The sequence below is a fragment of the Polyodon spathula genome, chromosome 16, assembly GCF_017654505.1.
Source record: "Polyodon spathula isolate WHYD16114869_AA chromosome 16, ASM1765450v1, whole genome shotgun sequence".
In the NCBI taxonomy this organism is placed as follows: Eukaryota; Metazoa; Chordata; class Actinopteri; order Acipenseriformes; family Polyodontidae; genus Polyodon; species Polyodon spathula.
The window spans coordinates 32,635,737-32,651,318 of NC_054549.1; the positions used below are offsets into that span (position 1 = coordinate 32,635,737).

A 15,582-nucleotide genomic window follows, 5' to 3' on the forward strand; every position below is an offset into this window, starting at 1 on the left:
TGAAAAATACATGATAACTTCAAAAGGCACAGTGATGGATGTAGGATTCGAATGGTACAAAAGGTAAAGTACAATAGGAAATTATGATTCTACATTTTTTCCCTTTACACATTTTATGTATTTATTATGAATGAATACTTACTCAAATTAAGTTTACATTAAACATGTATTTAATATGCATTTATAAAAAATATTATAGATAATGGATAATCGCAAAACAAGATATGCTGAAATCCATGGTTCTTTGCTCATCCACAGGACAGGGAATGCATGAGCAGTTACAGTGGGGGCTTCAATTTAACCTTTCATGGCTTCAGTACAGCCCTCCAGGCAACATGCATTAGGGTTTGTTGATTCTCTTTCATTGCAGTTCCTGGCTTCTCACAAAGACTGCCAGCAAAGGTGTCAGTGACATGTGATTATTTTATGAAACTGCTCCACTGATCTTGCACAGATAGACTTGGTGTTGAATTGCCATTCCGTTGAGGCATCAGGGCTGTGACGCTTATTTACTGTTAGGTAACACACACATTTTGCCAGTGTCTAGTCCTTGACTTGTGCTTTCTTGAAAAGGAGATTTACTTAGATCAGTAATATAGCAAGTAAATACACATTTAAGTTTCCAAATGAATGGTGGTGGGAATGTTAAGGCTTACATGCTTAGTGTATGCTTTCCCCAGCAGATTCCAGTGAACACGACGAGCACATCGCAACGCAAACACCACCACCCAGAGAGAAAGCCCCCTCGTACAGCGTCAACAACGCCGCTGTGTCAATCACGGAACACTCTCAGCAGCCAAACCCACACCTTCACCTTCCTGAAGAGGACGAGCTAGGCCCTCTGCCAGAGAACTGGGAGATGGCGTACACAGAGAACGGAGAGGTCTACTTTATAGAGTAAGTACTGCTCTGTTATATCATACTATACATCTATACTGATCAGTATTGAGTGAATACAACATGATACCAACCTCCTTTTATTTTGTATTTTAAAGGTAATGTTAAGTAGTTGATGCTGTACACTGCAAGTACACAGTGTTTTTTGTTAGTAACTGTTCCAGTGCTGCAGACAAATAGACAAATTAGTGGTGGGGCCTTAGGTTTTCTCATTGGTGAATATACATTATGTGATGCTTTGGTGTCAGAAGGAGTTTTTGCGTAATAATCAGCATGTTTCCATTTCTGTTTTTTACAGCCACAACACAAAAACAACATCCTGGGTAGACCCACGGTGCTTGGAAAAGCAACAGAAACCACTGGAAGAATGTGAAGATGACGGTATGTTCAGTATTTTATACACAAACCTCAGTTAAACGTTAGGGGGCACACTTGAGCTGCAGCATTCTCACTTCCTTGCATTTAATATTATCAAATAAAAAGAACAGTGCTTTGCAGACACCTGGCAAAATTTCTGTTCATTGTGAGTGAGTGCCTAATTTTCCCCAAATGTTTATATATAAATGTGTACATATTTTTGCAGTAGGTAAGCCTGGTCCTTCATAGCAATCATATTCAGTGTTACACTAGATTTAAAGAGGTTTCAAGCCATGAGCAACTTTAACGCTGTAGCAGCTGACAAGTTTAACACCAGTGCTTATTTATACACCTTTAATTTGAAAAACGTGTTTAACATTTGCATGGCCTATAACTTGGGCAGTAATTTGAATGATTGTTTTGAAACCATAGCCTTAAAAAAAAAACCAAAAAACAGACTGCAATAAAAGGGTGTGCAAAGCATTACCAGAAGTTGGCTCGTGCGTGTGTGTGTGTGTGTGTAAGAAATAATTAATTAACAAGTGATTTTTAGGGGGTTTGATGCAACGTAATTTAAATGATAAATAGCTTTAGCGAAAGGTAGAAAAATAAGTGGTCAAGTTACGTACCCTCTAAAACCAGATGAAACAAAATGGTTGTTTGGGGTTCTGCTTTATGTTTTTCTTCTCATAAGGTTTGGGTCTGTTCCTGCTTTTTACGTATGCACACATTTTCTATTCCAAAAAAAAAAACAAACAACAAAAAAACCAAAATCAAGTAACCTAATCATACTTTTTGTGGACTTGAAAGTGTTTTTCCTACCTGCATTAATACAGTAGTTAAGGCTTTTATTCCTGCCTGGTGTTGGTGTCATTTAGCACATGAGCTTACACATACAGCACATACAGCTCAATGTTATGCACATTCATGTTTGTAAGAACAGTGGTGGGCTTTATTAAAGTGTTAGATGATCGTCAAAATTGCCTTTCTGTAAACAAGACTGCATACGATTGGATTTATATATTTGCAATGTAAGCAACTTGTTTTTTCTTACAATACCCTGGAGAGGTAGCGCATTAGTCTTTAGAATAAACACATTTATATAATCAACTAGCATGTAGCACATTCTGTGGGGTGTTCGGTGGAATAATATAATTACTTTGTGCTTTAACAACTACCTACAAATAAAACAATAAAACTGTTCAAAAACCAAATTCTTCACTGAATCAGTCTGTATTTAAGATTTATGTGATGTCTATTTAAATCTTTTGTTCACAAATTAAACAATTCCAACCCTCTCTTGTTTGCTGTTTTTGCAGCTCTCGTTCATATACACTATGCAGCTCCCTGTTTTACAGATGGTCTGTTAGTTTTTGCTGGCTAGACCATTGTATTTAGAATTTAACACTCCTTGTTAAGACTATGGCTGTTCTTCATAATATTAAGCTGTAGCTCCTGGAATAGTGCCACCTTATGGTGGTTTTTAACATTGCTTTTTAATTTCTGCTTGTTGAAACCATACTGAGGTTAACAAAACACCATTTAGATAATCAAAGGTAAATGCTGGATTTCATAGATGTCTTACACTCATTTGCAGTTATTCTTTGTATAAAGTCTTTGTTTGACAGATTAATTTGCCTTTAAGTCTCCAATATCAATATTTACAATGATGTACAGTATATTTCTACAGTAAACATACCATAATTAAAGGATTCAATATCTGACTGATTTGCCACTTTAATGCGTTTTAAATTTGATTTTATTCTGTAATAGTTTGAGTGAATCTGAGTAAATGTAATATTTAAGAAAGCTTTCAAGTCCTTCAGTTTGATGTTGCTGATTTGCTTTGCTGCTGTTTTGCTTGGTGTGGGTCTTGCTTTGTGCTTGTACATCAATGTCTTTCTTTTCCTGTCTCTTTCCTTCATTTGCTGCCTTTCCCTTGGAGAAGAAGGGGTACACACAGAGGAACTGGACAATGAACTAGGTAACGCAGCCTTCTCTTCTTATTGCATGACTTACCGACGGACAGGAAAAAAAGAAAGCAGTGCGCTTTCATGCTGACGTATTCTGCAAGGTGATGGACTATAAACTAGTTCCCCTTAAACCCCTGATTCTGTGTTTTTGTTGTCAGGCATTTTATGTGATAAATCACAGTATGACCTACAGTGGTGGTAATAATAATAAAAAATGATTGATCACATGTGATAAAATGGTACCATTAGCTAGCACTGTGATGTCATAATATTGTTTTTAGTTTGTACTGTTTTTGTTTCGTATTATCTCAGTTTGTACTTGATTTGCTGCCTGAAGTGTTGTTAGACCCTCCTATGTGAGGTGTTTTCACATACTGGTTAATACAGTATTTGCTAGATATACAATTTCAGATAAATAAACCCTACTCAAGTATTTTATTAAGTATAAAAATATGGAACTATTCACATTCTTTTATTTATTGGAGTTAAAAAGCAGCAAACACATACATGCATGAATTCAAAACTAGGATTTTAAAGGGGTATATCTCTATATTAGATATACATGTGATAGCTGTTCAGATATTTATCATGCTTTTTACAGTGATGCCTATACCTTAGTGAAGGTTGAAAAGTCATTTGAAATAGTTCTTATACTCATCTATTAATCATAATCCATATGCAGTGTGGGTTATGGAAGGTAGATAGCTCTAAGGAGTGAATTACATTTATATACCTCCATTTGCATACATCTGAAAACTGCATTTATTTAAATTAGACTGTCATACAGAGATTTCATTATTTTGCTTACTGTCAATTTAGAAAGAAAAAAAATATATAAATCTATCCACACCCTCACTTGTTATTTCTTTATTGTCTGGAACAGTTATTGTGCTGCTCTTTAGAAGAAGGTGCTTAAAAATTATATTATATTGTAAGCTGGCTTTTGGTGATGATGAATGGTTTGATGCCTTTCATTTAAAAAACAATTGAAAGAGTGACTCATGCATAGAGGGCTGCACTAAAGTGGAATGAATTCCTGTTCCTGCACCTCTGTGTCCTTCGAGCCAGATAATCGCCTCCTATTATTATCAGACAGGTTAGATACAAAGAAGTCAATAATTATTGATTGGGAATTTGCAAATTAAGCAAAATGCAGTTTGTGTGGTTTTGCAATGGAATAAGAGATGCCCAAGAATTCAGCAATTCCCTTACTCACAGAGCAACTGGATACAGTTGAGATAAAAATGAGACGTAAACATTTCAATAGGCAATTTTTCACCAAATTCCCTCTGAACAGAAACCTATTCTTAATAAAGGTTGTGTTTATTTTAAGCAAAGTCTTCAGATGAGATTGTATTCATGTATTGGTAATTTATTTATTTATTTATTTTTTTAAATAATACATTCATACAGGGTTCTACTTATTAGAAGGATAGAAGAAATAATACATAGTACCACAGTACGATCCAGATATAATTATGCAAAAAGCTGAAATATTTGACAGTTGAAGGAACTCTGTTTAGCAAACTTGGCTGTATTGGATGAGATAATAGGCCAGCTTAGCTAAGCTTTCCAAGTTAAATTATAGTATCCTATCTCTTATTTCTTACAAATTGTATGTGCAAATGATTTGCATATAATAGATGCTGTGTCTTCCACCTTTGTTTTAATGAACATAGTCCTTGGCTGTGAACAGTTTCAGAGCCAGAAAGTCTTTGGTTATTATTCAGTGTGTTGATATGTAAATAAATCCTGTTCGCCTGCGGGGCGTATCAGCTTCAACCTCTCCTGCCTGTCACTCAGCAGCGAATACACGCACCCACACGGTAGACGGCTACTCTGTCATAAGCATTAATACCCTGTATCTTTCTAAACAAGGGATTTAGGACAGCTCCCTAATAAAAGCTGAATCTCAAAGCAAAAATTGTGTGAGTACAGTAATCCGTTACATATCCACCCTAACCGTTTATCTGCCATGATCAATCTCTTCAGCAACGTTAGTTTATTATTGAACAGAGAAGAGTAGTTCAGATATTGTGGGTTCTACCAAAGCTTTCGTACACTGTGTTGTATGTACTCTGTGCGCTGCCATTGCTGGTACTGTCACGTGAGCTGTTCAGTGGGTTGATATGTAAATAAATTCTGTTCGCTGCGGGGCGTATCAGTGTCAATCTCCGTCTCGATCTGAAGCAGCGAATGCACGCACCCACATGGTAGACGGCTACTCTGTGACAAGCATTAATATCCTGTACCTTTGGATATAGGATGGGTGTGGAAGGGGTGTGGGTAATTCACTGACAAGGAGACAGACAGGTGTATTTGGAAACACCACACAGGTGCCCAGTTTTATTTTAGGCCGGCTCTTTTCCTTTCCCTGTAATTTTTCCCTCCGGTAGAGGGCACTGTTGACCGTGGGCTGCCTATCAACGATGATAGACAGCACCACGGAAATACCACAGCTGGTACACGAACAGCAAATGCACTCGCAGGTGCTCAAAGAAATAATAATGAAAACAGAAGGCGAAAAGAACAAGGGAAAATAAAACAGTAATAAAACTACAAATAAAAGGTGCTGCACTCGGCAGCGTTATCCCGGTCGCCGCTACCCGCACGACCCGGATCACCGTCCTACTCTCTCGGCTATCTCGCCTGCTCTTTCACAATACGCCGGGGTCTGCCCAAGGGTTCCCCGCTCTCTCTCTCTGTCTCGCTGATTCCCGGTCCTGAATCAAAGGGTCCGCACCCTTAGCGCGTCTAAGTGGGCAGACCTGAGGAAACAACAGAGCGTTATTTTATAGGACCGACAATCACCCAAGACCCGCCTCTCGGCCATTCAGAGAGGGGGAAAGTCCACACACACACTTTCCCACCTCCCCGTGTCACTGCCATGACTCACAGGCGGTTGTTGGGCGACTGCCGCCCTCTTCCTGCAGCCCGTGAACACGCCAGCAGAGTCAGCACAGATCTCTCCCTGTTACATATCCTTCCCCTCAGAATGACACCACCGGTTCATTCGAAAATCTTACACCCCCATGCCTTCCCGAGAGAAAAAGTCTGCGTTTTGATGCAGCTTTCCTGCTCGGTGGACTACCCTGAAGGCATAGGGCTGCAAGGCCAAGTACCACCGTGTGATTCTGGCATTGCTATCTTTCATCCGGTGAAGCCATGCTAAGGGGGCATGATCTGTAACCAGGGTGAAGTGTCGCCCCAGGAGGTAGTACCGGAGTGACTCGACTGCCCATTTTACCGCGAGACACTCCTTCTCGATGGTGCTATAATTTTTCTCGCGGGGAAGGAGCTTCCTGCTGATATACAGGACTGGGTGCTCGCTTCCCCGAACCTCCTGCGACAACACTGCCCCGAGACCTGTCTCTGACGCATCCGTCTGCAGGGTGAACCTCTTACCAAAATCCGGGCTGCATAGTACTGGCTTACTACACAGCCTCCGCTTCAAGGCGAGAAAGGCCCTCTGGCACGACTCCGTCCACTGAACCGTATTTGGGGCAGCCTTCCGGGTGAGGTCTGTCAAGGGAGCAGCGAGCGTAGCGAAACTCGGGATGAACTTTCTATAATAGCCCGCTAGTCCCAAGAAAGAGCGCACCTGGGTTTTGGTTGTAGGAACCGGCCAGTCAGCCAAGGCTTTCACCTTAGCAACTAGCGGTCTGATCTGGCCGCCCCCTACTCGATACCCCAAATACTCCGACTCACTCTTCCCAATGGCACACTTCTTTGGGTTAGCAGTGAGCCCCGCCTCCCGCAAGGATTGCAGCACCGCCGCTACCTTACACAGATGACTCGGCCAATCCTCACTGTGGATAACCACGTCATCTATGTAAGCAGCGGCGTACTGCTGATGGGGCCGCAAGATGCGATCCATCATCCGCTGGAAAGTGGCGGGTGCTCCGTGCAACCCAAAGGGCATGGTCCTGAATTGGTACAACCCGAAGGGAGTCGAAAACGCCGTCCTCTCTCTAGATTCCGGAGTCAGGGGTATCTGCCAGTACCCCTTCGTTAAATCCAGTGTCGTCATAAAATGAGCCGTGCCTAGACGCTCCAGCAACTCATCTACTCGGGGCATCGGATAAGCGTCAAATTTCGATTTCTCATTGATTCGTCTGAAATCAATGCAAAATCGAGTTGACCCGTCTGGCTTATCGACTAAAACGATCGGACTGTTCCAGTCACTTTGGGACTCTTCTATTACCCCCAGTCTCAGCATTTCGTCAATTTCCGCTTTTATTACCTGTCTTTTACGCTCAGGTATACGGTACGGCCTCTGGCGAACTAGCACCCCCGGCTCAATATCAATGTGATGATGGGCTACTCGAGTCTGCCCCGGGACTGAAGAGAACACGTCAGGAAACTCTGCCACCAGACCGTGAGCCTGACATTTCTGCGTTGGTGTCAGATTCTCTGCAATCTGTACCGATCCTTTTCTTGCCAACACAGAAAGATCAGGTCCCAGGTCCGTGACGTCATCTGCATGCGCCACTAACAACGCCTCTGGCTGTAACCAAGGCTTTAAAAGATTGATATGGTAAATGTGTTTCTCTGTCCGTCGCTCCGGCTGGCAGATCTCATAGTCCACCTTCCCAACCTGGCGTGTAACCTCAAAGGGTCCTTGCCACTTAGCCAAGAGTTTCGACTCAGAACTGGGTAATAATAGAAGTACCTTATCCCCCGGCTGAAATGTGCGCAACCGGGCTCCTCGGTTATATTGTGTCTCCTGTCTGTGCTGCGCCTGCTGCAAATTGTCATGCGCCCATTTCCCAACAGACTCAAGACGTTTGCGCAGGTCCAACACATACCGGACTGTATTGGTCGAATTGTCCTGCTGCTCCTCCCACATCTCTCTGACCAGATCGAGCACGCCCCGGGGTCTCCGCCCATACAGCAGCTCGAATGGTGAAAACCCCGTAGAAGCCTGGGGAACCTCTCTGATCGCAAAGAGAAGGGGAGGAATCAGCTGGTCCCAGTAACGCACATCACTACGAATAAATCTGCGCAACATGTTCTTAAGGGTCTTATTAAAGCGTTCCACCAAACCGTCTGTCTGAGGATGAAACACAGAGGTCCTAATGGTCTTAATTCCCAAAAGCTTACATGTTCCGCGGATTAGCCGGGACATAAAATTGGTGCCTTGATCGGTTAGTATCTCTTTGGGAATCCCCACCCGGGAGAAAACCTTCACAAGCTCGTTGGCAACAGACTTAGCGGACATAGATCGGAGGGGAATTGCCTCTGGATAACGCGTAGCGTAATCCAGAATGACAAGTAGGTGGGTGTATCCTGCCGCACTCCTTTCTAGTGGCCCAACTATGTCCATCCCAATACGCTCAAACGGAGCTTCCACTAGGGGCAAAGGCACCAGAGGGGCTCGTGGAACGGCTCTAGGGCTGGCCTTCTGACATTCCCCACAACGCTCACAAAACCGCTTAACATCGCCATCCAGCCCCAGCCAGAAGAACCGTGACACAAGCCTTGCTTTAGTTTTATCCCTTCCCAAATGACCAGACAGGGGAATAGCGTGAGCCAGCTGCAACAAATCCTCCTTAAAGGGCTGAGGAATGAACAACTGATGACGCACTTCACCGGTCTGGGGTAATTTATCAACACGGTACAGTAGGTCTCGATCAATTTCAAAGTGGGGGTACGTGGCGGCGCGTCTGGGCTCGACCACCCGACCATTAACCACCGCTGCTTGGTCAAAGAGCCTGCCCAGCACGTCGTCACGCCCTTGCTCGAGTCGGAAGTCACGGGAGCGAGCTAAGAAATCAGCTCCCATGGCTTCCAACTCGGGGTCAGGTCGGTCCCGAGCAGAGGCAGCCGAGCCAGACCCCTGCGCTGGCTCCGCGACCTCCCCCCCGGACTCTTCACCAACCGCCCCCACCTGGAACTTCTCCGACTCCCTCCATTGCCAGCCCTCATTCTTAGCGATCCGACGCTCCCGTTTAGTTTTACGGGGTTTAAATCTATGGCAAAACCATTCTGGATCGCGAAAGGGAAAAATCTCTCCAATTACTTCCTCTTTCTTAGCCAATAAAGAAGACGGGGCTGTCAGAGCAGCCAACCAATCTTTAAACTGCTCACAGTCCCGCCCCAGAACTACTGGTACCGGCAATCGAGGACATAATCCTACCTGCACCTGCGTCACCTGCTGGCCAATAGTCATACACACACTTATCTTGGGATAGGAGCGGACATCCCCATGAATACATTTAATATGCACCCGTCCCAATATACGTTTATGCCCCGGTGAGATTAGGCTCTCCTGTACTAGAGACTGACTACACCCTGAGTCCAGGAGAGCCTGGGTTTTTGTACCATCCACTGTCACAGGAATAACAAAACCCGTGTGCTGAAGCGACTGAGGTAATTGAACGTGCTTACCTGGTCGGCTGAGGTCACACTCCATCACGGGGCAGTCCCGGGAGAGGTGGCCCACCTCCCTGCACGTCCAACACCTCGGTGGGCTGGTTTCTCTCCCCGAAGTTTTGAAAAGAGGGGGAAACACAGGAGCCATAAAAGGGGCTCGCCGATAAGGCGTCCGCGCGAGACCCCGGTCCGACACTGCAGCAGCCCGTGGGTATCCCCACCCTGCCCCAGTACCCGGGCCGGGAGCTCCCGCCGACACCCCCCGACCAAATCCTGGACTACCCCTTCCCCCCAGTCCCTTCGCCCTTTCCGGGGCCAGTTGAGGGGACGATCCAGTAGCCACACTCCTCCCGGGCAGTTTCGCAGGCGTTGGCTCCGCTGCCTGGTACTGCTCGGCCAGTTCGACCGCCCGGTCCAGCGTGTCCGGCGCCTGCCGCTGGACCCACAGCCGAGGTCCCGAGGCTAGACACTCCAGGAAGCGCTCCACCACGATCATTTCCACCACCCTGGCTTTGGTGTTTAGGTCAGGATTCAACCAACCCAGGGCGTAATCCTTCAGACGGTGGGCGATGGCTCGTGGGTGTTCCCCTGCCGCAAACTGCTCCTCCCGGAATTTCTTCCGGTAGCCCTCCGGTGTGGCCCCCACACGGTTTAGGATGGCTGCCTTCAGCCGAGGGTAATCCAACATGTGCTCCGGGGACAGCGTCCTCGCAGCTGCTTGAGCCTCCCCGGTGAGTTGGGGCAACACATAGCTAGCCCACTGGGCTTGGGGCCATCCGGCCGAGATCGCCATAGCCTCGAACACCTCCAAGTAGGCGTCCGGTCGATCCTCGGCCGTCATTTTGGTGGGTCTCTGGATGGAGTGGTCTGGAGCTGCGGGTCTAGCCGCCCCCTGTACTGCCGCGGTGAGCGTCTGGCGCAGGAGGTCCATCATTGCGGCAAACTGAGTCGCATCCATCGCTAGTCTGCTCCTTCTCTAGCTGCACTGCTTGGGGCAGTGCCAGTGAATCCCACTTCTGACACCACGTGTGGAAGGGGTGTGGGTAATTCACTGACAAGGAGACAGACAGGTGTATTTGGAAAACACCACACAGGTGCCCAGTTTTATTTTAGGCCGGCTCTTTTCCTTTCCCTGTAATTTTTCCCTCCGGTAGAGGGCACTGTTGACCGTGGGCTGCCTATCAACGATGATAGACAGCACCACGGAAATACCACAGCTGGTACACGACCTTCAAATGCACTCGCAGGTGCTCAAAGAAATAATAATGAAAACAGAAGGCGAAAAGAACAAGGGAAAATAAAACAGTAATAAAACTACAAATAAAAGGTGCTGCACTCGGCAGCGTTATCCCGGTCGCCGCTACCCGCACGACCCGGATCACCGTCCTACTCTCTCGGCTATCTAGCCTGCTCTTTCACAATACGCCGGGGTCTGCCCAAGGGTTCCCCGCTCTCTCTCTCTGTCTCGCTGATTCCCGGTCCTGAATCAAAGGGTCCGCACCCTTAGCGCGTCTAAGTGGGCAGACCTGAGGAAACAACAGAGCGTTATTTTATAGGACCGACAATCACCCAAGACCCGCCTCTCGGCCATTCAGAGAGGGGGAAAGTCCACACTCACACTTTCCCACCTCCCCGTGTCACTGCCATGACTCACAGGCGGTTGTTGGGCGACTGCCGCCCTCTTCCTGCAGCCCGTGAACACGCCAGCAGAGTCAGCACAGATCTCTCCCTGTTACAGATGGATTACTGTATACCTTTTCATAGATACAATAAAAATATGTTAATGAAATAAAGGATTGATAGTAAGCAGATTATGTAGTGTTGCATTTTTAAGGGTAGTCATAACTGTTGTCTTTTTCCTTTGGTGAGTAGATCCATTTAAAGTCACTTGTCATGAACACATCTTCCTCTTCTTTATTGAGTATATTATGCTATAGCATTTTAAGCTCCAGGCTCCTATAAAATGAATGGAAATGAGTTTTTATAATAATCCAAACCTAATCCTAATAATAGCTGGGCCTTTAATATTGGAAATGCAGTAGCATCTAGAAGACAGATAGGGGTAATTACATTGTAATCAAACTGGAGGGAAAATATGAAAATTCTGGTTAATAAGCAATACTAGAAATTGGAAGCGGGTGTCATTTTCAGCTACGTAGTTGCAGAAATCTAGAAGGGAATGTAGAATTATTACAGATGTAGTCATAGTAATATTTCAGATATTCAAAAGGCAAATCTTGCATATGAATAATGTATGGATAATGTCACTAGCATCAGTTTAACCTGGGGGTTGGGGGTTAAGCCAGTTAATAGAAGAGCTCATTTTAATGACCAGAAAAGACTGAATTATAGTACCAATACTAAATTAATTTTGTCCACACTACAGTATTAAGTGGTGTGGTATTTTGAAGCAAATTACAGTACAGCTAAATCCCTGTCTCTCATTTATATAGCTTTGGCATGCTACCTCCTTACCTCTTCACTCTTAAGGTCGGGTCTAATCCACATCCCATTTGATTAGGATGTATTAATGAAAATTGGCCCTCCATATAACTATATCGCTTTGGGTGTTTCTGCATGCAGAAGATGTTATGTTACAAATGAGTACCATATTGTAAAATAAACTGCAAGATGGATGGGAAATAATTAGATTTTAAAAAATGCCCCCTTTTTAAAGTTTTGTTTCAGAGCCAGGACTAAATATAAATCCTGGTGATATAATCCAATGCATACAAAGAAAAAAAATATATATATATATATATCAAATGTGTGGGGATTGTGTTGCAAGACGTTCTCTCAGAACGTTTACAAATGATTAAAATTATTTTAAGTTACGGACAAAAAAAAAAAAGGAAACTATCTAATGTTATGTAGATTACAAATACATGTATGTTTTAGATTTCTTTGGTCTATCTGAACTACACCAGTTCTGTCTAAATGTGGGAAAGGACAAGATTTTCCCCCTTTTTTTTTTTTAACATAAAAAATATTGTATATATATATATATATATAGATATATTAGATAATATATATATATGCACACACACACACACACACACACACACACACACACACACACACACACACACACACACACACACATATTGGTTATCCTCGGTACCATATTGAAAGAAAAATAAGGTAAAAGATTAAAACCTCATCGTGTCGTGCAACCCCGGGAAAGGAGTGAAGTCTTGAGTTGTTCGTGATTGTTCTCACGAGTTTTCTTTTTATATTACATATCACAGCAGCTGCAGACACAGCTTTTTTTATTGTGAAGACAACAGAGATTGTAAATGCATATCTTGGTTTCATATCCTCAAAAGAAACCCTTATTGTTTGTTATCCATCTAACCATCTATCATTTATTTTTTGTACTTCTTTGTTATAATATTGCACCCAGCATAACCCAGTAGATTATATAACATACTGCATTCACATTGCTTGCAAGCTGATAGAATCAAAATCACAGTTTGCTGGCCTCTCTCTCTGCTCTCAATCTTCTGGATACACTCCAGTTGATTTTCTTTGGCCTGGTTTAAGCAGCTCCCCACACTGCTTTTTTTAGGTCATTGCACAAACATTGCAACATCACATGTCTGTAACTGTATCAAAATCGCCAAATGGTACGATATTGTAGGTGCCTATTAGACTGGAGAATTTGTAGACCGCCTGCTGGAGTAAGAATCGGTTATCCATTTTAAAAGCTACTCGCACAGACACTACACAGATGCCGTAAGGAGATGTTAAATTAAATTGGACACCTAGCTTCAGAGTGGTGCATTTCTTTTCTTGACACAAGCTTAACCACCTTTTGTTTCTGTCCAATTTCAGAATTACCAGCTGGATGGGAGAAAATTGAAGACCCAGTGTATGGTGTTTACTATGTGGAGTAGGTTCAATATATTATCTTTCGTATATCATATTGATTATATGTCTAGTGAAAATGTTACTGCCAGGGTTTGAGGCTGGTTTTTACATGTGCTGAAATATAAAAAGAAAAAAACATAATTCAAATAAGTTAGAAGCATCTAGAAATAAAAGCCAGTCCTGGTTAATTCAGCACTGTTCATTTTATTTTTTATTTTTTTTAATTAGTTTTCAGGATAATTGGATACCTTTTTTCCCTCCAATTGAATTACCTACACTCTATTTCTCCTTTAAGCAGCAATTGCAGGGATGGTCTTATGCAGAAATGCATGCCTTGCTTTCTGTGTCTTATTTTTTCTCTGCTGGAGTGTGCTAGCGTTCCTGTCAGACAGCATGTATACCAATTAATCAATGTCTCAATGCATATCTCTCTCTCTCTCTCTCTCTCTCTCTCTCTCTCTCTCTCTCTCTCTCTCTCTCTCACATCAACAGAAAGACACAGTATGAAAATCCTGTTCTGGAAGCCAAAAGAAAAAAACAGCTCGAACAGCAACAGCCACCAGAAGGTGAGCGATACATTCGAGGTTCGTTCCAATGCCAGAAATGGCACCATTTATATCTGTTTTAAGATTTTTCTATTATTTTTTATGAAAAAGAAAACAGTCATCTGTAGACATTCATAGAAATAAACATTTTGATTGTAACAGCAAAAAACATCCAACCATTAACAAGTGATTTGGGATTTAAAGATGTAAACATAGTTTACAGTTAGAAAATGTACTTTTTATGTAAGTGTTCTTAAAAATGAACCACTGTCTTATATATGTCACAAATAAGATGTCATTTTGTATGTGTCATGTTTATTAATTCAATAATTGCTTTAAGAATTGTACTTTTAGACAGTTTTTAGAACCACATAACCTACACATTTCAAAATGTGAGCGACAAAGAGAGAATGACTAGTTATGAGTGTTCATGCTGTCTTGAACCCAAAACATCTAAAAAATAATGAATTATTTTGATTTTTTCTTCCTGGGGTGAGGGGGATAAGCACGCAGTTACTTTCCTTCCTTTGTTCCCCATCATTGAATGTAGCTGCAGTATTCAGATATTATTACTTCCACGTGTGGTGGAGATGTCTTGTGCGCTGACATATAATTTAAGTGAGACACTCTAAAGTTGATGACCTGAAAGAGTCACTCTTGTGGCCTTTTACTTCTAGAATGGATAGAGGAGCACTCGTCTGCTGGACCTCCCCTTGCCAATTATGCTTCAGACCACCAGGAGACCTATAGAGAGGCCCAAGCAGCACCCCCACCACTACCATCACAACAACAGCAGCCACAACAACAACCCCAACAACATGGTGAGAGAAAACAAATGGGATTTGTATTTAGATGTGTGGCAAGAAGGTGCTGTAGCGGCTTAATGAAGGTGGAGGATTGGAACCGGATAACCTGTTGGGGTTGTCATTATTTATCAGTTGCATAAAGGCTGGCAGAACATTTACCAACTAAGCAGAAATGTTTTTGTGTCTGTCAGTGATATCTCAGTACAAATAACTGTGACTGTGTCGTATAAGAGCTGACAAGATGAGACCAGCTCCTTGTGTTTTTAAAAGTATTTTCAGACTGCTGAAAAGCAATTATATCCAGTGGTGCAATATACTAGTAATAAGGCCTTGCAACCTGCCAGCTGTCTTCTAGATTTAACATTTGTTATAAAATGTAAGAATATCGTCAGAATTGAAATTATGTGTTTTTTCTTTTTTTTTTTTTTAACTATTCTAACATCTTTTAATTACTGATCCATACCACTATTAGACGGTCATTTAAATGAATGAATCGTGTTGTGTCCATTTTGTATTTTAGCAGGAAAGGCATTCTTCACCAGAAACCCTGCTGAGCTTAAAGGGACATTTATCCACACAAAACTAAAGAAAAGCAGACGAGGGTTTGGCTTCACTGTGGTTGGTGGGGATGAACCTGACGAATTCCTTCAGATTAAAAGCTTGGTTCTTGATGGACCTGCTGCTCTCGATGGACAAATGGAGACAGGTACTTACCTCTTTCTGTTCACGAATGTACAATCTACACTTGGGATGAAGATG

General features: G+C 43.0%; 1 protein-coding gene across 1 annotated transcript in view; it reads left to right on the top strand.

Annotated features, from left to right (window-relative positions):
* LOC121329342 (membrane-associated guanylate kinase, WW and PDZ domain-containing protein 1-like) overlaps positions 1–15,582 on the top strand; it is a 140,763-nt gene that overhangs the window by 101,961 nt on the left and 23,220 nt on the right. The window contains exons 5-11 of the mRNA XM_041274900.1: positions 681–897; positions 1,196–1,278; positions 3,203–3,238; positions 13,437–13,494; positions 13,953–14,056; positions 14,695–14,838; positions 15,344–15,529. Of these exons, the coding sequence (XP_041130834.1) occupies positions 681–897; positions 1,196–1,278; positions 3,203–3,238; positions 13,437–13,494; positions 13,953–14,056; positions 14,695–14,838; positions 15,344–15,529 (828 nt within the window). The remainder of the gene's footprint in view (positions 1–680; positions 898–1,195; positions 1,279–3,202; positions 3,239–13,436; positions 13,495–13,952; positions 14,057–14,694; positions 14,839–15,343; positions 15,530–15,582) is intronic.